At 48.9% G+C, this 24768-nt stretch overlaps 1 protein-coding gene across 1 annotated transcript in view; it reads left to right on the top strand.

Moving 5' to 3' along the window:
- Window positions 1–24768, top strand: part of Shank3 (SH3 and multiple ankyrin repeat domains 3) — a 60018-nt gene that overhangs the window by 1692 nt on the left and 33558 nt on the right. Inside the window, 10 exon segments of the mRNA XM_028869216.2 lie at window positions 122–193; window positions 1777–1885; window positions 2161–2312; window positions 2404–2571; window positions 2649–2765; window positions 3147–3224; window positions 4428–4494; window positions 18830–19100; window positions 21788–21981; window positions 22927–23040. Coding sequence (XP_028725049.2) covers window positions 122–193; window positions 1777–1885; window positions 2161–2312; window positions 2404–2571; window positions 2649–2765; window positions 3147–3224; window positions 4428–4494; window positions 18830–19100; window positions 21788–21981; window positions 22927–23040 — 1342 coding nt within the window.

Below are 24768 nucleotides of genomic sequence, written 5' to 3'. Positions count from 1 at the left end.
CGGTGAAAGTGTGGGCAGGAGGGTGGTGAGCGGTGAGCGGCACGTGGTGGTGGCCGCCGCCACCACTTGCTCACTGGACCTGTGTGGGTCCCTTCTCTCCGCCTTTTCTTTATCTGAGCAGTTTCGATACAAGCGGAGGGTTTATGCCCAGAACCTCATCGATGACAAGCAGTTTTCAAAGCTGCACACAAAGGTAAAGGCGCAGTCTTTGGAGGGGACTCCTCCCCCCCATGACCCCTGCTCCTGTTCTGGCTTGGCCCAGCCTGCTTTCCCGGAAGTGGCTTTCGGGACCTGGTCCGGGGCTGGGTACAGGTTCCGTGTCCATGACTGGTTCAGTGATAGGTTCCGGCTAAATCAGATTTTTGCTGTATTTGAAGCTGGGGGAGAGGGAAGCAAAGGAGCGTCCAGTGTGTTGGCTGTGAGGGCAAGAGGTCCAGTGTTTAGTGTTCCCTAGTACAAGGAACACAGAATTACATATCTCATTAATTCTCTCCTGGAGGAGATTTGCTACCACATTTCACAGGTGAGGGTTGAGTCACCTGCTGTGACTGGCTGGCCAGATCTGCCTAGGTAGACCCTGTGGTCTGGGTATACCTGTACAGTGTCTTTTCTTCTGGGACCTGCTCCCAGGTGGGCCTGACTCCATTTGCCTTTTTTGTTTTGAGGGGGCGCTATACTCCTGTGGGTGTCCAGGGGGCAAGGTGGGTGCCATAGCCCCTTTCCAAGTCCCCCAGCCAATGGGAATTTGCTTGTGGGATACTTCACTGATGGTCCCTGGAAATTAGGGAAGGGTCTTCGTGACTCTACCTATGGTCCTAGATCCTTGGGCTTCTGTGGCAGACTTTTCTGCTGCTCCAGAGCAGGTGACAGTCAGTGGCCCTGGCTCTATGTTGGGCAGAGACCATGTCAGAGAGGTAACTGTCTCCCTCCACTGGCCCTTGTGTGACCCTGTCACCCTGGGTTCTCGAGATCTTTTCTCAGGGGCCCACAAGACATGAGTGACTTGCTTTTCGGTGAGTCTTGTCTGTGTTTGGGATGAATCTGAACTCCTCACTGCACTGCAGCCCGGTCCTCTTGTTTGCCTGGGGACCAGCTGTCCTTACTCTCTCTCCCCTGTTACCTCCAGGCTAAGGTTCTTCCTAGATGATTCACATAGATCCTTCCTCTGGTTTCATCACCCTGACCCCATGATACTGGTTCATGAGACACCCTCTCTTGTCTATGATACATGCTGTTTCTAGATGCCTGGGCTGGGACACCTTGCCCTAGGTGTGTGTGGCATCTAGGCCACCTGACAAGGCTAGCGAGGCTTTGTTGAGTGAAAGACTAAGAGGCAAAGTCATGTCATGGGTGCTCCAGGGGTTTATCATGGAGTGTAGGAGGAGCTGGCCAGAGGAGTGAGTCTGGAGTTGTTAGTATTTGGCGCCTGTTGGAATGGACTCAGTGCTCTTTTAGGCTGAGGGAAGGGAGTCCGTTGGAGTCTGTGACTAAACTAAGGTGGCCTGGCTGTGATGGAAGTGGCCAGGCTCAGGCCGACAGCTGTTGTGGGTTTGCAGAGAAAGGCTTTGAAAGCACATGGGTCTAGCTGAGATGGAACTAGAGTTGAGGTAAGAGTATTGGGGTTGAGGATGAGCAAGCCGGATGACAGGTTAGACAGGTCGGGGTTAGGGACAGGTGTCTGCCTTGCAGGTGGTCGGGAGCTTGCTGGAGGAAGGGGGTGATGGTAAGATGACCATGGCTGTGGCACTCAGCTGACTGGGATGGCTGGTGTTCTAGGCCAACCTGAAGAAGTTCATGGACTATGTCCAGCTACACAGCACAGACAAGGTGGCCCGCCTGCTGGACAAGGGGCTGGACCCCAATTTCCATGACCCTGACTCAGGAGGTGAGAAGAGCAGAGAGGGGCTGTGTTTTCTTCTCTTCTCCTTCCTTCCTTCCTTCCTTCCTTCCTTCCTTCCTTCCTTCCTTCCTTCCTTCCTTCCTGTCTGTCCTTCCTGTCTGTCCTTCCTGTCTGTCCTTCCTGTCTGTTCTTTCTTTCTTTCTTCCTTCCTTCCTTCCTTCCTTCCTTCCTTCCTTCCTTCCTTCCTTCCTTCCTTCCTTTCTTTCTTTCTTTCTTTCTTTCTTTCGTTCACCCTAACTTTCATCTATCTCCAACCCCAGAGTGCCCTCTGAGCCTTGCGGCACAGTTGGACAACGCCACTGACCTCCTGAAGGTTCTTCGCAATGGCGGTGCTCACCTGGACTTCCGAACCCGAGATGGGCTCACAGCTGTCCACTGTGCCACCCGCCAGCGGAATGCAGGGGCATTGACGGTTAGTGAGGGCAGGACCCTTGTCTGGAGGGACTCATGGGCTCATGCAGAAAGCTGGGCCTGGCATGGATCCTGAGGTCCCTTACCCTCAGACCCTGCTGGACCTGGGGGCTTCACCTGACTACAAGGACAGCCGCGGCCTGACGCCCCTGTACCATAGTGCCCTAGGGGGCGGGGATGCCCTCTGCTGCGAGCTGCTTCTCCATGATCACGCCCAGCTGGGGACCACTGATGAGAATGGCTGGCAAGAAATCCATCAGGTGAGCAGGGGGCCCGGGCTGGGTGCAGGCTGTATGCCTCTGTACCTGGGATGCGTCAGTACCTCTCTTCTCCTCAGGCCTGCCGCTTTGGACACGTGCAGCACTTGGAGCACTTGCTCTTCTATGGGGCCAACATGGGTGCCCAGAATGCCTCGGGAAACACAGCCTTGCACATCTGTGCCCTCTACAACCAGGTAACGCCTTGCGTCTCACCCCTCCGTCGGTTCATCTCTACATCTTCTGCGTGTGGTAGAGTGCGACTGCGTGTGTGTCTGGGCCGGCACGCAGGTGACCGTACACCCCAGCTTGTGCGACATTCCCCATGTGTATGTTCCGTGCCGGATCTGGTTACTGGGTGACCTACTTAAACACATCTGTTCTCCGAACACACGTGTGTCAATGTGTCCATATGTATGCTCTTAGTTAGCTCTCAGACGAGAGCTACCTACGTAGTATTACCTAGCCTAGGGATGCATGTGTGTGAGGGATTCCTGTGCCTTGCACTCCTGGGCACCTGCCCCAGCCTGGCCCTGCCTCTCCTGCTGCCCAGTGTGATTGTTGTTGCCTCCCAACAGGAGAGCTGTGCTCGTGTCCTGCTTTTCCGTGGTGCCAACAAGGACGTCCGCAATTACAACAGCCAGACAGCCTTCCAGGTACAGGATGTGTGAGACTGACCCAGGGGGGGTTGCTTGTGTGTCCTATTGACTTTGGACCCGGATTCTTCTTCAGAGGGCAAGAAGGGAGTGCTCACTCTCAGGACTGCCGCCCGAGGTGGAACTGGGAGTGAGTGGGCTAGTGTGGTGCCCAGAATTTGAGGGAGTGTTTGGTGCGGTGGTTGCCTCCGCCCTCCTCCTATAAATGTCGTATGACTCCACGACTCTGGGGAAGGGCCACATGGAGAGGACAGAAAGACGGGTGTGGTGGGCCTGATTCCCCAGAAGCAGGGAGGAGTCCCAGCAGAGGTCCAAGCTGAGAGGGGCGTGTGACCGCCACTATACCTGACTTGACCCAGGTTATATTTCTGAGCCATTAGTCCGCCAGGCTGGTTGGCACTGGATAGGATAGCCAGGTAGTTATCATCTCTGTGGCCTGAGTTTTTGAGGAGTTGAGGGTATCATAGGAATTTATGGACCATGAAAGCAGCAGGGAAGCAGGGAAGGAGGTGTTTATTATTATTATTATTACTATTGTTATTATTATTATTGGTTTTTTTTGAGACAGGGTTTCTCTGTGTATCCCTGGCTGTCCTGGAACTCACTTTGTAGATCAGGCTGGCCTCGAACTCACAGAGATCCACCTGGCTCTGCTTCCCAAGTGCTGGGATTAAAGGCATGTGCCATCGCTGCCCGGCCTGTTTATTATTCTTAATGGGAGCACAGGGCCCTGAGAACGTCAGAAAGGCAAGCTGCGGTGGTCGTGTCTGCGAGTGTGAGGCAGAGGTTGAAGATGTGGGCACATCTGGAAGTAGATACATCAGGGTCTGTTGGCCAGGTTTGGGGACATGGGTAGGAAGAATGAGGGCCGAAAAGCTGTGGGGCCAGGATTGATAGAGGAGTCGTGGCTGCATGTAGGGGCAGATTAGAAGTTCTGCTAGTGTGTGCAGACCTGTTCATGTTTTACCTCTCAGCCTGGTGCCCCAGAAGCACCCTGGACTGAGGCTGAGGGCAGCGGGCCAACTCTGGTTACTGTATCCTATCTCTTGTCGGCTGGCAGTGCTGTGCCCCTAGACACTGACTGCTGTGACTCGAGAGACGGGTGGCTTCTCTCCCAGCAGGACCACCTGGGGTGGGGGTCAAATCTGGGTTGCTGAGCCTCCCTCCATGTCCTCCATGTGTTTGTTGACGTCTTTCTCCCAGGTGGCCATCATTGCAGGGAACTTTGAGCTCGCTGAGGTAATCAAGACCCACAAAGACTCGGATGTCGGTGAGTTCTGCCTACCCATAGATCCTTTCTGAATGGGCTGTGGTGCTCATAAGCAGTGGAGGTGTAACAGGGCCCCCATACTCCAAGACAACTGTCTGCTAGTGACCCTTGCAGACCTGGGGACCGTGATGAACAAAGACCTGTGTGGACTGAACAGAATTTTTGGTCAGGGCCTAGAGCAGGTCTGGGCTTTAGCCTATGATAGCCCTGTGCCCAGCAGTTGACATTTAGATAAGGGCCTGTGCTTCCCGTTAGCTGCTAGGGCTGTGATTAGCCTCCTATGGCTTCTAGTGTGACGTGATCCCATGAACATACCTGCGGAGAGAACCAAACATGATGGTGAGGACGAAGGTGAAGTGGGGATAGGATTGTGGGTGTCTCCTTGGCCAGAGGATTGGAGCTCCCAGCAGGTAGTGCGTAAAAGAGACTTGGCATGTGGATGAGCCCTAGGAGGAAGGACCAGACGCTGCACGTGTAGTTTTAGCTCCAAGACTGGCAGGCAGAAGGGTCCAGTCTATGCCTCTGTGCGTGCATGCGTGGGTGCATGTGTGCATGCGTGCCTGGAGAGAGAGAGAGAGAGAGAGAGAGAGAGAGACAGACAGACAGACAGACAGACAGACAGACAGACGGGGGTGGTGGTGATAGTGTGTATGTGTGTGTGTGTGTGTGTGCATGCATGTTTGTTTGTTTCTGGAGCCAGGCTGGCTCATCCTGGGTACAGGTTAAGTCTGCAGGGTACTGCAGGCCCCTCCTCCAGCAAAGGGTTGCTGTCCGGCTACAGCAAAGCCTTCTAGCCATAGGGATCGCTTTATGTTCTGGGTAGGCTTTTCTGCCTGTGACGCTTTCTGGAATATGGAGCCCCAGGCTCCTCTTTCTTCTGTGAGTGTTCCTTGAAGTGTCCCCATTTCTTGTCTCAGTTTGCAGTGACATTGGGCAGCAAAGGGCTGGAGCTGGCATTAAAGTTAGAATATTCCTCGGTTCTATGACAGTCTGGCCTGGGGCTTCGTCTTTGGACGTGCTTAAGATTAAGGTCCGTTTCATGTTTGGGGTTCTTCCTTGAGCTGCTCTCTGCTAATAAGGCTTGGGTGTGCGCCCCTTGGACCTTGATGGTGGTTGAACTGAGGGTGGGTGGCTTCCCCAAGAGAGATACTGCAGCAGCGCTGAGTGACTTCATGATCCATGGTACAGAGCTGGGCCCAGGTTCAGGTAGAAAGATCAGGGTATGGTTTTGGGGTTGATATTGGTGCAAGCGATAACTACACTTTGATGGTGGCTGACAGAGATGGTATTTTCTGGGATCACCCAGCTTATGGATGTTTGGGGGGGGGTGTCTTTGTTTTGCCTGATCGTCTAATCCTGAGAGAACTGCTGACATCTGTGGTATCTCCCTTTATCATAAGTGAAAGATAGTGTCTTAGAGTTATCTCATCTTCTTTTCACCTTGGTCTCCTGCAGCCTTTGATCCTGGAAGGGACTGAATTCTAGGAAGTGGCCAGTCACTGATTTGGCAAGAGATGAGGGTCTTGTATAATATCTAGGATGAGAGGTAGGAGTATTCTTCTGCCCTCCATCCTAGGATTCTGGGGGTCACCAATTGAAGCACGCTGTCCATTTCACCCAAGTGTGCTTGCTCAGTTGGGGTCAGGCACATCATTGCTGAGTGGGCATCTGTGTCATCTGGTCCTGATGTAGACATCTGCTCTTATAGTAATACACCATCATGCATTTCAAGGTTACCGTTGTTTTAGTTAGGTTTCTGTTGTTGTGATAAGACACCGTGACCAAAAGTAACTTGGGGAGGAAAGGGTTTATTACAGCTTACGTATCCCAGTCGCACTCCATCATGAAGGGAAGTCAGGGAAGGAAATGAAGGCAGGAGCTGAAGCGGGGCCCACGGGGGAATGCTGCTTTCTGGCTTGCTCTACATGGTTTGCTTGGCTTGCTTTCTTATAGAACCCAGAACCACCTGCCCAGCGGTGGCACTGCCCATAGTGGCTGGGCGTTTCCACATCAATTATTTAATAATAGTAAAAGAAGCTCCCCACAGACTTACCTATAGGCCAGTTTGATGGAAGCATTTTCTCAACTGAAATTTCTTCTTCCTAGATGACCTGGCTTGTGTAAAGTTGACAAAAAACTAACCATCACCCAACCAGCCAACGCTGTGTAGTCATGAGATTTACTATGAACTCTCTTATCTCAGTTCACCTTCCTAATAGTCTCTTGTGAAGTTGACTATTGGACACTTTTTACAGAGACTTTTGGAAACCAAATCTCAGAGGGTTAATGAGAAAACCTACCCTTAGACCTGGGGACTCAGGGTCTGGGTTACCCACTGCCCTCTGCACGTAGTTACTCGAAGGACATTCCTTACGTGACAGTTGTAAGTTACTATGTCTCACTCTGGGTCTTTGGGCAGAGGCCCGCACATAGGAGTTGTATGGAGCTCTCTGCCTATCCATCCTCCACTTCCTTCCTCAGGGGAGCGTCTGGTAGACACCTTTGTCATGCTTCAAGAGACCCTTTCTATCTCTAGGCAGCCTCGCTTTTCTTTGTGAACCAACAGACCTTGGGTGGGACTCTGTTTTCTCACTGTCTTTCTCTATTTCCCATTTCTGTTAGTGGACTCTGCTCTTTCAGGCAACCGCCAATGTGCACAAAAACATTCTATGTATATATGTTTGCAGGGACAGTCTATCTAAGGTTTTTGGTAAGTGTCTCGGGAAATGCTTCTCACATGGTGACGTCACCTGGAGAGCTTGTTCAGTGTAGGTTCTGAGTCTGGGCCTGAGTGTGGCCTGAGCATCTACACTGGTCATCAGCTCAAGGTGATGCATGCTCTGCTGACCCTGGCTCTACTCTCCGTTTTTTACATTAAGGCCAAATGTTTCTTACTTAAAACTTAACTACTTTTATTGACAATCCAGTGGCATTCCTTACATTTACAGTATTGTATGCCAGTTTTATTCAATCCCAAAATGTTTTCATTGCTCCAAAGAATACTTCCGCTAGAGTAAGCAATTTTTCTGTGTTACCCTCTTCTCCTAACCTGTCAGTTGAGAACATAACTCCTCTTTGCATTTACTTGTTATTGCTGTTTCATATCAATGGAATTACGATGTGACCCTTCCTTTGTGTGTGGCTTCTTTTACTTATTGTGGTTTGGAGCTTCATCTGCCTTGAAGATCACTTCATTCCTTCTTATGGCTAAAAAGTATTCTAGTGTCTGTATGCATGGTACTGGGCTCATCCATTTGCCTGTTGGTGGATGTATAAGTTGTTTCTACTTTAAAAACACATACACAGATACGTGTATATATTTTTTAACAAACAAACTACATATATGTGCGTGTGTGTGTGTGTGTGTGTGTGCCTGCCTGCTTGTCTGTATGTGTATCACATGCATACAGGTGCCCTTGGGGGCCAGAAGAGGGTACCTGATTCCCTGAAACTGGAGATACAGATGGTGGTCAGCTGCCCAATGTGGGTACTGAGACTTAAAACCATGTCCCTCTACAAGTTATTATCCACTTTTTTTTTGTTTCGGTTTTTTGAAACAGGGTTTCTCCGTGTAGTTTGGGGGCCTGTCCTGATCTTACTCTGTAGACCAGGCTAGCCTCGAACTCACAGAGATCTGCCTGGCTCTGCCTCCCCAGTGCTGGGATTAAAGGCGTGCACCGCCGCCGGGTCTAGTATCCACTCTTAACAGCTGAGCCATCTCTCCAGCTGGTTTCTACTTTTTGATTTATGACTGTTGCTATCGCAAACATGCTTGAACATGTATTTATCTGAATACTTGTTTACACTTCTTTTGGGTTTATCCTGAGGAGTGGAATTGCTAGGTAATATGACAGTTCTTATATTTTTGAGGAGTTTCTAAACTGTTTTAAACTTCTACCAGCTGTGCCCGACTTTCTAACTTCTTTACATTCTTCCCAATGCTTGCCTGGTGGTTTTTTTTTTTTTTTTTTTTTTTTTTTTTTTTTTTTTTTTTTTTTTTTTTTTTAAATTGTAGTTATCCTGTTGGCTTTGGTGTGGTATTTCATTGTGGTATTGTGGTTTCCCAATGCCCCATGCTATTAAGCATGTTTTCTTGAGTCTGTTGTTCATTTGTGTGTCTTGGGAGAAGAGTGAAGGCCTTTGCTCACGTTAAGATTTTTTTTCCTTATTGTTGAACCATAAGAATTCTTTGTATATTCTGAATATATAGAATATAGGGCCAGCAAGATGGCTTAGTGGGTAAATGTGTTTGCTGCTAAGCCTGGGAAATCCACATGGTGGAAGGAGACAGCTGACTTCTTCAGGGCCTTCACCTGCTTCGTAGAGCTGTGGCACATGCTTGTGTTCATATACGTACATACGCAAATAAGTAGATGTAACAAATGAAAAATATGTTGTATATGATTTTTTTTTTTTTTTTGAGATAAGGTTTCGCTGTAGCCCAGGTTGGTGTTGACCTTGGTCTGCAGCTCAGGCTGGCCTCAAACTCCTGACAGTTTCTTCTGCCTTAGCATCTGAGAGTACAGGAAAAAGCTACCGTGTACTGCTTTGTTTCTTGCCCAGATTGGTTTTGAATTCTAGGCTCAGGTGATCTTCCTGCTTCAGCCTCTCGAGTAGCAGGGACTATAGGCCCTTGTCATCCTCCTCCTCCCTCTTTTTTAAATTAAAAAATTAAAAAAATTGCTCATGCTTTTGATGTTGTAGCTAAGAATCCATTGCCAAATGTAAGGTCACATCACTGATACGAGAAAAACTTAAGCATGCTTAAGTTTTAAAGAGTTTTGAGTATTCCGCAGCTCCTAAATGGAGGTTGTACTCTGTAGGACGGAGCACGAGGTCAAGTCTTTGTAGAGACACCATGGATGCTGCTTTGTTTGGCAGTGAAGTACCAGAGCCACTCCCGTTACCGGCATCCCAGTGAGATGATTTTTAAAAAAATTATTATTATTTTGAGACAGGATCTCACTGTGTAGTCCTGGCTGGCCAGGAACTCACTATGTAGATCAGGCTGGCCTAAAACTCACAGGGAGTTTCCAAGTGCTGGGATTAAAGACATGTACCACCATGCCTGGCACTTTCAAAAACAACAAACAAAAATAGTTGTCCACTTTGACGAGAAGTTGGGAATACGTGTCACGGCTAGATGTCTTGGACTCCAATCATCCTGTTAAGATGTGGAAGATTTTTGTTGTTGTTGATATCATTTTTGTTCTTAGCATACTGTGGATGGCTGTGAAGACACATTTGGGACCCTAGAAAAAATTTAGCACACCGGAGAATTAGAATGACTATCAGGTAGATGCCCTAGATTAGAGTTGGTCCTTAGCTGAGGATTCTACCAACCAATATACGCACGCGCGCGCGCACACACACACACACACACACACACACACACTGCTTTGTTTTGTTTTGTTTTGTTTTTTGAGATAGGGTATCTCTATATCTTGGAACTCACTATGGAGACTAGGCTGGCCTCCAACTCACAGAGATCCACTAGCCTCTGGGATTAAAGGTGTGTGCCACCATGCCTGGCTCAAAATAATATGTTCTCTCTCTCTCTCTCTCTCTCTCTCTCTCTCTCTCTCTCTCTCTCTCCCTCTCCCTCTCCCTCTCCCTCTCCCTCTCCCTCTCCCTCTCTCTAGGGTTTCTCTGTGTATCCCCGGCTGTCCTGGAACTCACTTTGTAGACCAGGCTGTCCTGGAACTCACAGAGATCCACCTGCCTCTGCCTCCTGAGTGCTGGGATTCACCACCCAGCTCAAAATAATATTTCTACTGAACAAAAGCATAGCAAAGGTGAATCATTAAAACAAACAAAATCAGTCAGAGTCCAGAAAGAAGTTAGCCAAGACTTTAGAGTTGAGCTCAAAGTGTGTTTCCTGGCTTGCCTCTCACATGCTTATATTTCTGGCACTGTGGTGACAGCTGACCTCCCTTGGTGGCCAGTATTCTGGTATGGTTGTCCTCTGGAATTGCATCAAGGTGTCTCTCTCCAGCTGCAGAATTTCAGGAATGAGCAGTTCTTGTTCTTAGTGATTCTAAGTTGGAAAAGTGGGAAAAAAATTCAGATGGAGGAATATAGAAGATCACTATCCAGTTCAGTTTATAGATAATAATAATAATAATAATAATAATAATAATAATAATAATTTAAAACAGTGAGCAGGCCCACAGTTTTAGAACAGTGTCCTGCAGTTTTCTCTGAAGCATAATTTTCTTCTCTCTTGCCATGTCTGCCAGTCTTGGAACCTTAGCCTATTTCTACAAATTTAGTAGGAAAGGCTTGGCCTGTAGCTTAAGTTGGTAGGGTGCCTACCCAGCTGTGCAGAGCTCTGGGCTACATCACTACCACTGAGTAAGGCAGTCACATCTGTAATCAAAGCACAGTAGAGCACATCTGTAATCCCAGCACTCTAGAAGTGGAGACAGGATCAGAGATTCAAAGTCATCCTCAGCGAAATTGAGTTTGAGGCCAGCCTGGGCTACACGAGACTGTCTCCCAGCAACAATAACGACACAAGAAGACATTTAGTTAAAAAAAAAAAAAAAAAAGTAGTTAGCCACATAGGCTCTTAAGTTTGTTTTGCTGAAAGTTTTGGTAAGGAGCCCCAGTTTGGACTTTTAAAAGTCTTTCAAGGCTCAGAAATAAAATCAAGACGAACTTCAGACTTTCCCTGTAGTAATTAATTGTTTTTTTAGGTTTTTCAAATACCTTCAGGTTTCTGAAGGAAACCTGGCAGGAAATGACATTTTACTCACAATAAGGCTTGGAACAGCTCTTCCAGGTTGGCATCCGATGCAGATTCTCAAATCACATTCTAATGCCTTGGTAATAGAAGTCAGTTTTTCCAATTGTACTCTATTAAAAATAGAACGGTTTCTTATTGAACTTGTGCAGATAATATATTACCATGTAATAAAAATATCCATGATTAGCTTTTCCAATGCCGAAAGGTCAGGCGGGAAGAAGAAGTAAATATTTCAGTTTTTTTGTTTTGTTTTATTATTATTATTATTTTTTGAGACAGAGTTTTTCAGTGTAGCCCAGGCTGTCCTGGAACTCACTTTGTAGACCAGGCTGGCCTTGAACTCACAGAGATCCACCTGCCTCTGCCTACTGAAGGCTGGGATTAAAGCCGTGCGCCACTGCTGCTCAGCGAACATTTCAGTTTTAATTTTCAAAAAGTAAACCAGTGGGCCACAGATAGTGCAAAAGGAAAGCATGCTTCTTAAATTTAGGAAATTAAAATGAAAAAAAAAAAAATTCAACTAAACATAAAATTGTAGTCCAGGCTCGTCTTGCATTTACAGTGATCCTCTTGCCTCAGCTTCAGAGTGCCAGGATGGCAGGTGTGAAGCAGCATGATCCCAGGCTCACGTCCATAATTCTTGTTTTGCTTGGGACTTAGTAGTCACAACAAACCAACAGGTATTTTCCTCTTTCTCCCCTTCCTCTTTAGTCTCTCTCAGATCTCCTCTTTTCTTTCTCTTCTCCCTCTTCCTTCCTCCCTTCTCTTTCATTTGCTTTTCCTTTTTCTTTCCCTCCTCTTCCTGCCCCCGCCTCTTGTCAGCGTTTACCATATTGCCTAGGTTGGCCCTGAACTCCTGGCTTCAAGTGCCTCTCTGGACTCAGCCTCTGAACTACTTGTGACTTCAGACACATGCTACCATTCCTGGCTTTCATCTCATTTCATTTCCTCATTACAGTTCTGAACATTCTTTCCCAAGCTAATGGTATGATCTTAAAGTTATTGGAAACCTATATTCCGTAGGACTTTTCTAAGCCCAACAGTGTCTTTGAAGGAGAAATAATTTTGGGTTGCAGCTAACTGTATGCTCTTTTAGAGAAGAATGGTAATCATAATTGTATACTTGGCAAAGCTCAAAACATCTATGGTTGAAATCTGATGATTTCAAACTTATAAGAGTTTGCCACAATCAGGTTTACGACTGATTGGATTGTACCAAGACAGGTCCAATTTCCAGGAATTTTATATACTTTGAGAACATTTGTATCTTGGAATTATGTGAAACTATTGTTTACAATTTGGTATCTGGGTGGTATATGCCTATAGTCTTAGTGCACTGGAGGCTGAGATGGTGTAATGACAAGTTTGGGGCCAGCTTGGGCTGTATAGGGGTGTCCTGTGCTTATCCCCACCCCCTACCACAAAAGAGGTTTAGTTTTACTTATGCGACAATGCTTTCCATACAATTTAACACATCAAACAAGTTTAATTAATTCAGTACCTCTTCAACATTACAGGGGCCTTCTGAATTGTACCAAAGTTAGTTTAGGATTAAAAACAAATTGAGGAGCCAGGCATGGTGCCGCAGGCCTTTAATCCCAGCATTTGAGAGGCAGAGGCAGGCAGAGCACAGTGAGTTCTTGGCCATCCAGGACTGCACAGTGAGACCTTTATCTCCACAGCAAACAAACAAACAAACAAACCCCCAAATTACCTCGTACACTCTGAAATCAGTAAGATATTTTTCTTTTGTCCTTAGGTCTGGTTGACTAGTAGCATGGGTAAGAAATACACTAGGATGACTTTCAGTAGGTTCCTAGCTTTTTCTAATTCATATGTAGCTTGAATTTGGACTCCATGGGGGCATGTGGCCATGGGGATGATCCTCAAGGTGACAACCAGGTCCTCTCAATGTGTTTAGATTACCTTGGAGCTCAGGTTGGAACCTATGAGAAAGGCAAAGTGTGTGTGCTTTGGTTTTTCAAGACAGGATTTCTCTGTAACAGCTCTGGCTGTCCTGGAACTTGCTCTGTAGGCCAGGCTGGCCTTGAACGATCAGAGATCACCTGCCTCTGCCTCCCGAATGCTGGGATTAAAGGTGTGTGCCACCATGCCTGGCAGCAAAACATTTTTAATTTAGACAGGAATACATTTATTTATTTCTGAGCTCAAGAGTTTGATCAAAGTCTAGCAGTGGTTAAAAAGCAGACTAAAGAATTTGATTGTGATACATGCTGTAATTCTGGAGGTAGAGGTTGAGGCCAACTTGGGCTATGAAGCAAGACAGACAGACAGACAGACAGACACACACACACACACACACACATACTGTGATTTCCAAGCTGGTAATTTTTCTTGCTAAGATTTACCCTTTGTCTAGAAAAGAGCAAGTTCTGAGATGGAGTCTCAGTTTGCTGGATTTAAACAACCTATTATTTCCCGTCTTCCTGGGAATTTCCAACTGAGGCCTTTTCATTAAATCCAGTTAAGACACTCGAAGACTCCCTACAGGACCCAGGACAGCTTTTATTTCAACTTCAGAAGTCAGTATGACTTCAGGAGCCACTGTGAGTCAAAATACTCTCCAATAGACTCAGAGAATTTCCCACAAAATGTAGAGCAGAGGGGGTTAGAAGTGGTGACCTCCAGGCTCAGTAGGTGACTGCACCTGTGTGGCTCCAATAAAGTCTTTGTTTCTTCTTATATTAGATCCGATAAAAAAAAAACAAGCGTGTTTCAATTTTAGTCTGTAATTCATGAATAGAGGGCCAAGTAAACCTTTCAGAAGGGAGACACTTTAAGGTATTTGTAGAAGCAAGACAAGAAATACCGTTTTGATTGGTTAAAAGTCAGTGTTTACTAACTGGTACAATTTCTAGTTTCAGTTCAGTTTACAGTAGATGTTGGTTTGTCCAGGTGAAATTGAAAGTGTGAGAATCACCACATTTAATGGCATCCAAATAACATTTTCCCCTCTACCAGCCACTGAGTTTTCGTCTGACTTTCATGGGTTCAGCCTTTATATTGAGGTCACCGATCAATTGTAGCTTAATTTTTGTATGAACCGTGAGTTCAGAATCTGTTTTTGTGCGGATCTTTAGTTGTTTGGCAGTATTTGTTGAAGGATATTTTCTTCTCTCATTGGTTATTCATTGCTGGTGTATAGCAACAGTAACCTCTTGTACACTGGTCTTGTACAAGCTTTTCTGTATTTGCTTATTAGCTTTAGAGGCTTTCTTGGTGCATTATTGGGATTTTCTATATATAGGATCATTCTGTCTGCAAATGGATGTACTTCTTTCTTCTAATTTAGATACATTTCATTTGTTTTTCTTTTCCTTTCTCTCTCCCTCTTATTCTTTTCTTGTTAAATTTACTTAACTTTATTTCATGTGCATTTATTTTTATTTATTGGTGTGAAGGTGTCTGATCCCCTGAAACTGGCATCACAGACAGTTGTGAGCTGCCACATGGGTGCTAGGAATTGAACCCGGATCCTCTTGAAGAGCAGCCAGTGCTCTTAACCACTGAACCATCTCTCCAGCCCCTTTTCTTTTCATTTTGGAGGTAGTCTCACTATGTAGCCTTGGCTGGCCTCTAACTACTGAGGGCTGTGATTAGAGGCATGTGCCACTGTGCCCAGCCTCATCTGTTTTTCTTCCCTTAGTGCTCTGGCTTGAACTTCTCTACCATATTGGATAGCAATCACAAAAGCAGGCGTCCTGCTTTACTCCTCATGTTTGAGGAAAGCTTTTTAGCCTTTCACCATTGAGTGTGATGTTAGCGGTGGGTTATAAAGACCCCTTAACACGTTGAGGAAGTTCCTTTCTGTTCCAGCTTTCTGATATTTTATCATTAAAGGATGTTGGATTTTTAGCGATGGTTTCTCAAATAGAGATGTTGGTTTTCCTCCTTTGTCCTATTGAGGCATTACATTGGTCACCGAAGTCTTTATCCTTGAATTGCTTTGTCTAGCTTGGGTATCTATAATACAGAATCAGTTAGGAATGCTTTTCTTTCCGGTTTTCTTGGAAGAGTTTGAGAAGGACTGATGTTGATTTCTTGTTTCTGGCAATGCCGTCCGTTGCCACTTTTCTGTTGTTGGTAGGAAGGTTGTGACTTCTCAGTCAGTTTCTTTGTTTGGAGTCTTTTGAGATTTTCTATTTCTTCTTAAGTCAGTTTTTGTAACTTGTGGATTTAAAAAGAAAGCTGTCTGCCTATTTAGCTTATCTAATTTGGTGGCAAATGATTGTGCATAATATCATTTTGTATTTTATTTCTGAAAGATTGGCAACAATACCCTAAATCATTTCTGATTTTAGCTATACACACACACACACACACACACACACACACACACACACACACACACACGACTTTTGATAAGTCTTTAAAAAAATTTTTTTTTATTGAACAATTCAGGGTTTAATCTTTGAAATTAGCAATAAGGTGCATATTTCTTCTTTGTATAGAAATTAGGAAAAGTAGCCAGGCGGTGGTGGTGCTTGCCTTTAATCCCAGCACTTGGGAGGCAGAGCCAGGCGGATCTCTGTGAGTTCGAGGCCAGCCTGGTCTACAGAGTACGATCCAGGACAGGCTCCAGAACTACACAGAGAAACCCTGTCTCAAAAAAAAAAAAAAAAAAAAAAAAGAAAGAAAGAAATTAGGAAAAGCAATTTTTTATCATTTCTCTCCTTTAAAAATCTTTTGTAAAGTCAGTCTAGCTAAAAGTGTGTTGGCTTCTTGCATTACTTATGTGTATGAAGATTTTTGCCAGCATGTATGTCTGTGTACCATGTGAGTGCCTGGTGCCAGCACAGGTCAGAAGAGGGCTTTGCGGATCCCCTGGAACTGGAGTGATGGATGGTTGTAAGTTACCATGTCAGTGCTGAGAATTGAACCCAGGTCCTCTGCAAGAGCAACAGCTGCTCCTCATGGCTGAGCTATCTCCCCACAACACACCTTTTCCTTTTTGAGACAGCGTCCCTCTGTGTAGCTCTAACTCTCCCGGGGCTCACTATGTAGACCAGGCTGGCCTCGAACTCACAGAGATCCAACAGCCTCTCCCTCCAGTGCTGGGATTAAAAGTGTGCGTCATCACGTCCAGTGTGCTGATGCTTTTCTTGTTGTTGGGACAAAGTCTTGTCATGAAGCCCCTGGCTGGTCTCCAACTTGCATGGATCTTCCTGCCTTTGCCTCTCCAGTGCTGGGAGTAAAGGCGTGCGCTCCCCCCCCCCCACTATTTCTGTTTTTTAATCAGTGGTATTTGTTTCATATGTTTTGCATTTACGCTCTTTGGTGTGTATATGTTAATAATTAATATTCTTGATGAACTGACCTTCTTACTGATGTATAATGTATGATGTATTTTCTGACTTTCGTTACGTGTGTGTGTGTGTGTGTGTGTGTGTGTGTGTCGGTGTGTTTGTATGACTGTATAGGCCTGAGGTCAACCTCCAGGGATATTCCTGGAGGGTCATCCTGAATCTTGTTTGTTGAGACATGGTTTCTCACTGGACTGGATTGTTGATTAGATTAGGCTAGCTGGCCAATGAGCCCCTGGGGGTCTCCTGTCTCTTCCTCCTCAGCTCTGGGATAATTGCATTCAACAACACTGACTTTATGTGGGTGCTGGGGATCGAACTCAGGTCCTCATGCTTGTATGTCAGGCGTTCTACTATACGAGCTATCTTCTCAGGCTTGCCTTTTTTTTTTTTCATTGAAAGTTTATTTTGTCTGATATTAATATGGCTACTTAGCTCTTTTGGTTACTATTTACATGTGTTATTTTTTTTTAAAAAAATACATTTTAACTTCAGTCAGGCATAGTGTCACATACCTTTAATCCCAGCCCTTGGGAATCAAAGGCAGGCAGTTCTCTGTGGGTTGGAGGCCCAGCCTGGTCTACATAGTGAGTTCCAGGACAGCCAGAGTTAAATAGTAAGGCCCTGTCTCAAAACAACAAAATAAACAAAAATATTCTAACTTCGAATATATTTATATCTTTGGATCTAAAGTGATTCTCTTCTACATAACATACAGCTCGGTATCTCATCTGTTTTTAAAGTAAAGTTTTATTGGAACGTAGACAAGCCCATTTGTTTACATACTGTTTGTGGCAATTTTCATGCTGCTGTGACGGGAGTTTGAGACATGGCAGTGGAGACTCTGTGGTTTGCAGAGCCTGAAATAGTTACTGCCTGACTCTTTTTAGGGTGTTTACTGATTCTAGGATGTCTTTTTTAGTTCCCTGGCTATAGTCAATAGTACAGAGTCCCACATAGCAGTAGCCTGTTGAGATCTGTCACATGTCGCCTGCTTTATCCTCAGCCCTTATAAAGTGGGAAGTTCTGATAACAGATCTGGGTATTCCAAGGCCTTAGCTGGCTGAAAAGAGGAGCAAGCTTCTAACCTTAAAGTTAGGGTCGGAGACAGGATGCCTGGGGTGGGGTCACCCAGTGGTGACTGCATTAATGTGGTTAACTGTTCCGATGTCCTGGGAAGGGGCACTTCCTAGAACACATTTTATTTTATTTTTAAAGATTTATTTGTTTATTATGTACACAGAAGAGGGCGCCAGATCTCATTACAGATGGTTGTGGGCCACCATGTTTTTGCTGGGAGTTGAACTCAGGACCTCTGGAAGAGCAGTTGATGCTCTTAACCTCTGAGCCATCAATCCAGCTCTAGAACACATTTTAGATCTATTCATTTGTCTCTCTCTGTGTAGATTTATGTATATGTAGGTAGATGTGTGTATGTGTGTGTTGAAGCCAGAAGCCAACCTTGGGTATTGTTCCTCAGGAGCTACCCACCATGATTTTGGAGACAGGCTGTCCAAAGGCTCAGGGCTCACTGATTATGCAAGGCAGGCTGGCCTGTGAGCCTCAGGGATCTGCCTGTCCTCACGTCCCCAGTGAGGGCATTACAAGAGCATGCCAACATACCACCTGGCCTTTTCTGTGGATGCTGAGGATTGAACTCAGGTCCTCAGTTTTGCACAGAAAACACTTGAATGACTGAGCTATCTTCAAGCCAAGTATTTTAGTTTTAAAAGATCAGTTGCCTTATAGAAAGAACTACAGGGCAACTGAGGCGTGCTGGGAGTGGGAGAAACAATCTTCCCCAGAGGAAGAGCACACTAATTCGTTATCTAATGCCAAATGGCCAGCCCTGAAATCATCCATATAAGTAACATTATGTGTATTGAGCTGCTTATCTTTAGGAATATATATGTCTATACATATATGTATGTAATAACAATGAAAAAAGAGGCCATAAAATTGAAAGAGAGTAAGGAAGGGCATATGGGAGGGTTTGAAGGGAGGAAAAGGAGGAATGTTGTAATTATAAAATCTCAAGCTGGGCGGTGGCGCACGCCTTTAATCCCAGCACTCGGGGAGGCAGAGGCAGGTGGATCTCTGTGAGTTCGAGGCCAGCCTGGTCTACAGAGTGAGTTCCAGGACAGGCTCCAAAGCTACACGGAGAAACCCTGTCTCAAAAAAAAAAAAAAAAAAAAAAAAAAAATCTAAAAAAAAAAAAAACCCCAGTCTAGTTCAGAGTCTAACTTGTGTCCCCCTGCTCCAGTGCCATTCAGGGAGACCCCCAGCTATGCAAAGCGGCGACGTCTGGCGGGCCCGAGTGGCTTGGCATCCCCTCGGCCCTTACAGCGCTCCGCCAGCGACATTAACCTGAAAGGCGAAGCGCAGCCGGCAGCTTCTCCTGGGCCCACTCTCCGAAGCCTCCCTCATCAACTGCTGCTTCAGCGGCTTCAGGAGGAGAAAGATCGGGACAGGGATGGTGAGCCGGAAAACGACGTCAGTGGCCCCGCGGCAGGCAGGGGTAGCCACAAGATCAGGTAGGAGGGGATGGGGAGGGTCCTGGAGGGGCCAGGGTGGGTCGCGGGCTATGACAAACCAGAGCTGTGAAACCAGGCAGGCCAAAGGTAGTTCTTTGGTACCTTCGAGGTGATGGGCTGGGGCTTGCGGCGGAGCTCCTGGGTGGTGTTACTCATGCTGATCTCCAGAAGAAGCCGGGATAGTGGGCTGCTCAGGGAGTTGCCGGTGGAGAGGGTGTGGTCCAACTTGTGATTAGAAAGCTCATTTGCAGCGTGGCCACTGGTCGTAAGTTGGTTTGGAAATGCCTTTCTGTGGAGGCTTCAAGCCTACAGGTGAGCATTAGTGCCCCCACCCCCCAGCCCTATATACATACCTCCAGTACTTTGAACCTCCCTCCTGAGTCCTGGGACCCTGAGAAACCAGGTTGTTTGCAGTACCGACTTCCCCATAACTTGAGTAGGAATCTGGAGTAGACTAGAGGCTTTGTAGGTTTAAGAGTGGCCACCGTGCTGGCTCCTCACCGGTACAGTACAAGGTGTTTCCTTTGAGAAGCCCTCCGGGGTGCCCGTGAGGGTTGGTCTTCTTGGACCCTTGTGCGCGGTCTGTGTTAACCACCGGTGGTCGCCTTAAATTCGCCTTGCGCTCTGGAGCTTGTCTGTCTTGCCTCCTGCCTTTTTCTCCGGAGCCAGGTATATAGAAGGTGTTTGGAAGCCTGTTGGATGGAAGTGTTACATAAGCAGCGTGTTGTTTTCACAAAGCCGGCCAGCTCTTATAGCCCGATGGGCGGGATGTACCACTGGGCTGAGCAGCAAAAAAAAAAATGCTTGCCACGCCGTTAACCTCTATCACTTAGGCTTGTGTCTGTCTGTTAACGGCATGGTGCAGGCTGGGGTCCTGATGCCCCGGTTGAGTTAGAGGCTTGTTTAAAGTCACAGAGAGTAGGGGTCAGCCGACCTGGGCCCAGGTGTGTGGTAGAAGGTCCTGGATGCAGCTTACAGGAAGCTTTCCCTTCTGCACTGTTCTCCTGTGTATGTATGCTGCCGGATTTCCATGCTGTAGACTTCTTGGACCACCCCCCTCCTCCCCTCCCCTCCAGGGTTGTCTGTTTGATTCCAAATCGCACTTCTCCCCTTGGAGCTTTCGCATGGCCCCTTGGGTTTTCTAAGAATTGGATGGGCTGGTGGCTGAAAGAGCGCATTCTAGGATGTCGCAGTTTGCCAGGAGGGCTGCTTTCGAGTGGAACTGTGTGGCTGCCACTGGTCCCTGTCACTGGTGCTTCTTTAAGCTTGCAGCAGGCACAGAATAAACGCCTCTGTGCTAGGGTCTCTAGCTCACCTGCTCTTCGGGAGGGCAGACTTCTTTCTTCTCCACGTTAATTAGGTGACTGGAGTGCCATATATATGCGTGCGTGCGTGTGCATGTGTGTGTGTGAACACTTATGCGTGGGCAGCTTGCTTCTGCTCGCACCCCCCCCCCCCCGCAACCCCCCCCCCACCTCACAGCAGTGGTCCTGACTGTTTTTGAGGAAGTAGACAGTTCATCTGAGCTTGGGGCTGAGAGGCACTTGGATAGGTTGATACAGGTTAGGGGGGGCTTACCTGGTGTGACAGTGGTCTGCCAGTTGGGAAGTGGCAAAGCAAGTTGGGTGCACTGAGAAGGAAGAGACCCTCAGGCACAGGTTGCCTGTGGTTAAAACAAAACCGATGGTATTATGGACCCTGGTGGAGCTGCAGAGGCTCCCTGTGGGCTGAGTCTGGCATGGAGCCCAGAAATATGGTCTGCAGGTTCTGGCCCCGGCACCACAGTGGAGCCTACAAGGGCAAATTTGAAGCGGAGTCAGTAACTTAATCTCTGGCCAAAAGGGCAGGGTCACAGTTTGTTTAGGTGTGTTCAGAGTGTAGCATATCTCTAAGTCCCAGAGAGCTGGTCATTGGCAGAGCAGGTGAATTTGGCTTGCCTGGGTACTAGGGAGCCCAAGCAGGCTTTTGGGCAGAAAGGAAGATCAAGACCTCGGACTCTATACCTAAGCCCAAGAAGTGGTATGGAGACGGTGGTCAACATAGAAGGCGCATGGGCCCAGGGACAGGTGCCTAAAACCAGAGGAGACGGGTCCAGAGGCAGGAGAGTTGGGGCGCCCAGTGCATGCTGGTGGTCAGGGTGTGAGGAGGCCGGACCGCGGCGCCCAGCCTGCCCTTCCCTGCTGCCCGAAGCCTCGGTGCCAGCCCTTCTCCAGCTCCTACCTGGCAGCTCTGCCCGCCGTCCCCCGTGCGCCCACCTCCTGGCCCTCGCTGTTCCTTTGCAGCCGCCCGCGTGGGGTCGGTCTGCGGGGGGCACCGCGGCCCCAGGGCGCGCCGGCCGCCGCCGCCCGCAGAGGGAGGAGCTGGCGGAGGAGGCGGGGCGCGGAGCGGCCGTGGCATGGAGCGAGCCCGGCGCGCCCGGGAGCGCAGCCCCGCGGCCCCCGAGCCCTGAGCGGGCGCGGCTCGTACGCTGGCGGGAGCGGGCCGGGCGCGGCGGCGCGGCCCATGGAGCGGCCCCGGGCCGGGCCCCCGGCGGGCGGGCGGGCGGCGGGCGGGCGGTGGGCGCTGCGGCGGCGGCTGCGGTGAGGCCGGCGGCGGGGCCGGGCCGTGCGCCATGGAGGCCCCGGGCGCCGGCTTCGCGTGCCCGCTGCCCCCGGCATCGCGTCCGTCACCTACGTGTTCGTCTACAGCCCCAGCGGGCCCGGCGGCTCCGGCCCCGCGCCCGGCCCCGGCCCGGCGTCTCCCGCGCCCCCCGCGCCGCCGCCCCGGGGCCCGAAGCGGAAACTTTACAGTGCCGTCCCCGGCCGCAAGTTCATCGCTGTGAAGGCGCACAGCCCGCAGGGCGAGGGCGAGATCCCGCTGCACCGCGGCGAGGCCGTGAAGGGTGAGGGGCGCGGGCGGGGTGAGGGGCGCGAGCGGGCTGGGGGGCGGGCCCCGGGGCAGGCGGCCTGTTTCATGCCGTTTGGGGGTCTCTGTGGTTGGGGTGTCCCCGGGTCATGACAGCGAGCTGCTGTGCCGGGGTCGCTGTCTCTGGCCCTGGTTTTATGGGCTCCTGGCATGAAGCTCTAGCTCTGTCATGGTTAGAGGCTTGGCTCTCTTGGGGCGGTTCTTGTTATGATGGGGGCCAACGCCAACTGGGTCCTTGTGTTGGAAGGACCCTAGCCCATTACAGAGCTCCCACGCCAAGTGGGGTTCCTGTGTCACTCTGGGGCTTCTTCATTGGAAATCCTTGGGATACAGGTGAGGGGGGCTTGCCACCTACAGGGGATCTGTAACAGTTGTGCTTGTCTGTGTACAGTGCACATTTCTTCCATGGATGCTGCCTGTTTGGGGGAGACGAGCCCCTCTCCTCATGGGGCTCTCTGTCTTTATTGGGTTCCTACCTTGGGCACTCTGTCTCTGAGGTGGAAGTAGTTGTGAAGATCAGCCCTCCTGGTACATCATGTGGCTTACTCCACTGGCTGCCTCCCGATGACCCTGAGCTCTTGGCCGTGACTCTTGGGTGGATGTCAGTTACCCTGGTTGGGGGACGTGGTCACGGTGGGCAGGAGCAGGAGCGTGGCCCCTGCTTCTGCCTCTGTCCTCTTCAAGTGTGTCCATCTGTGTCTGTCTGTCTCCCACATGTCCATCCTTGACTGAGGCCATCTGTTCAATTCTCTCTTCTGTGTGGATCACAGAATCTTCCCAGGGAAAAATGCTAGGAGGATGTGGGCTTGGGAAGAGAGCAAGGGTTGGGGTTGGGGGCCCCCCCAGAGCCTCAGGTGGGCAGGGAAGCGGGTACCCCACAGCTCTGCTTTGCCCTGACAACCTGTCTGGCTTCTCTTCCTAGTGCTCAGCATTGGGGAGGGCGGATTCTGGGAGGGAACCGTGAAGGGCCGCACTGGCTGGTTCCCAGCTGACTGTGTGGAGGAAGTGCAGATGCGACAGTATGATACACGGCATGGTAAGTGACCTCCCGTTTTGCCCAGGTGGCCCCCAAAGGGCATATGCTTCGATTCTCCCTTTGGTCTTCTTGGTAACAAGTCTGGACGTTCACTAAGACTGTGTGGAGTAAACTCAATTACACTCAAGATATTTATACAGATCTGTACATACACACCGTGGGTAAGCGTCCATGTCCCTAGGAACATGAATGTGTGACCCCGACATGTTCTAAACAGTGGAGAACCTTGGCCGTGCCAACAGGAGGTACACACTCATGGCCATCCTCTGTCTGTATGCGGGCATGTGAGTCTCCAGGGATGGTGACCACCCCTCTGGCAGAGTCTTCACGGAGATACCAGGTTCTTGGAGCTCCCAGTTCAGGAGCGGCTGGTAGATAAGTAAGGAGGTCAATGTGAGAAAAGAGGCGTTTTTCCAAAGTGGACAGATTGTCCAAGTGGGCAGAGCAGGAGGCCTGGACCGGCTAAGAGGAAATGAGGCCAGTTGGGCTCCACGGAGTGGTTCGGGGTACCCTGGGGTTGATACGGTCTGAGGGCAGCTAGCTGATGAAGGATGGCCCCTGTTCTTACAGAAATGTGAAGGTGAGGGGTACGTACGCTCCTGGGGCTGCTGAACAGCCGTGGTCCAATCTTGCTGAACGCTTGGATTTCTAGGAAGGATCCCTTGGGGTGCTGGTGAAAACAGTGGCTGGTCCTCTGGAGCCCCCGTGTGGGCTGGTTACGTATCTAGGGTATCCCCCTTCATTGAGCCCTCTGGTATCCTGGGAGGCCACAAGATCAATGATATTATTTCCAGTCCAGAGAGTGAATATGGCAATTAACTCCTCCTGAGTGGTGGCCCGGGGTGATTATCAGGGGTATGTCTGGATCAGCGTACACATGTCCCTTTCTCTGTACATACAGGGTTTGGGCCCTGGGTTGTGGTGGCCTCTGCCTTAAGTTGGCAGATTTCCAGGGGAGCCCACAACTGTGTGGCCAGGAACCTTGGCTCTGTGTCAGACTTGATGGAGGCCTAGGTTATACGGGAGCTCAGTGTCTGCCCTGCTGCCGGCTAGGTGCCTTGCTTTCTTACGTGGCTTATCCCCTGCCCTGCCTCGATGGCATTACTAGTGACTGGGAGTCTGGAAGGGGATAGTCTCTCTTACTCATGGCCTGTGGAGAGTCGATGCAGTGAGATCCAGGTGAACATGATTTCAGAGCTTTGGGCCCTAGTTCCCACAGGACAGAGCAGGGGGCTAGGGATGGGGACTGTGCACCTGTTGAATAGGAGCTAGTCCTGTGCTTTGCCATGGGGGGGGGGGATAAGGCTCTGAGAACTCTGGCTCCAGGGGCATTTGGTTTGAAGTTCAGGAGGGAGCGTTGGAGTCAGACTCCAAAGGGGGCAGATGTTTGTCAGCTTGTGCTGGCTGCCAGTGGTGATGGCAAGTGTCTGTCCGTGTCTCTCCGTGTGTGTGTGTGTGTGTGTGTGTGTGTGTGTGTGTGTGTGTGTGTGTGTCCCGCCTGCCCACCCCAACCCCTCCCGGGTGCATAGACCATAGAGAGTGGGAGATCCAGTTAGCCTGAGGAAGCCAAGGAGGGCTTCAAAGCAGAGGTGTTGTTGAGGCTGAATTCTCTGGGTAGTTTGCAGATGCGAACCCCCCCCCCCCCATGTTTATAGGAATCCAGCACAGCCTTTTAGAACTGTGCCCGTTCCAACTTCCGTATCTGAGCGGTGCCAGACATGATTTTAG

The sequence above is a fragment of the Peromyscus leucopus genome, chromosome 20 (genome assembly GCF_004664715.2).
Source record: "Peromyscus leucopus breed LL Stock chromosome 20, UCI_PerLeu_2.1, whole genome shotgun sequence".
NCBI classification, from domain to species: domain Eukaryota; kingdom Metazoa; phylum Chordata; class Mammalia; order Rodentia; family Cricetidae; genus Peromyscus; species Peromyscus leucopus.
This window is presented reverse-complemented; position numbering and strand designations above follow the sequence as displayed.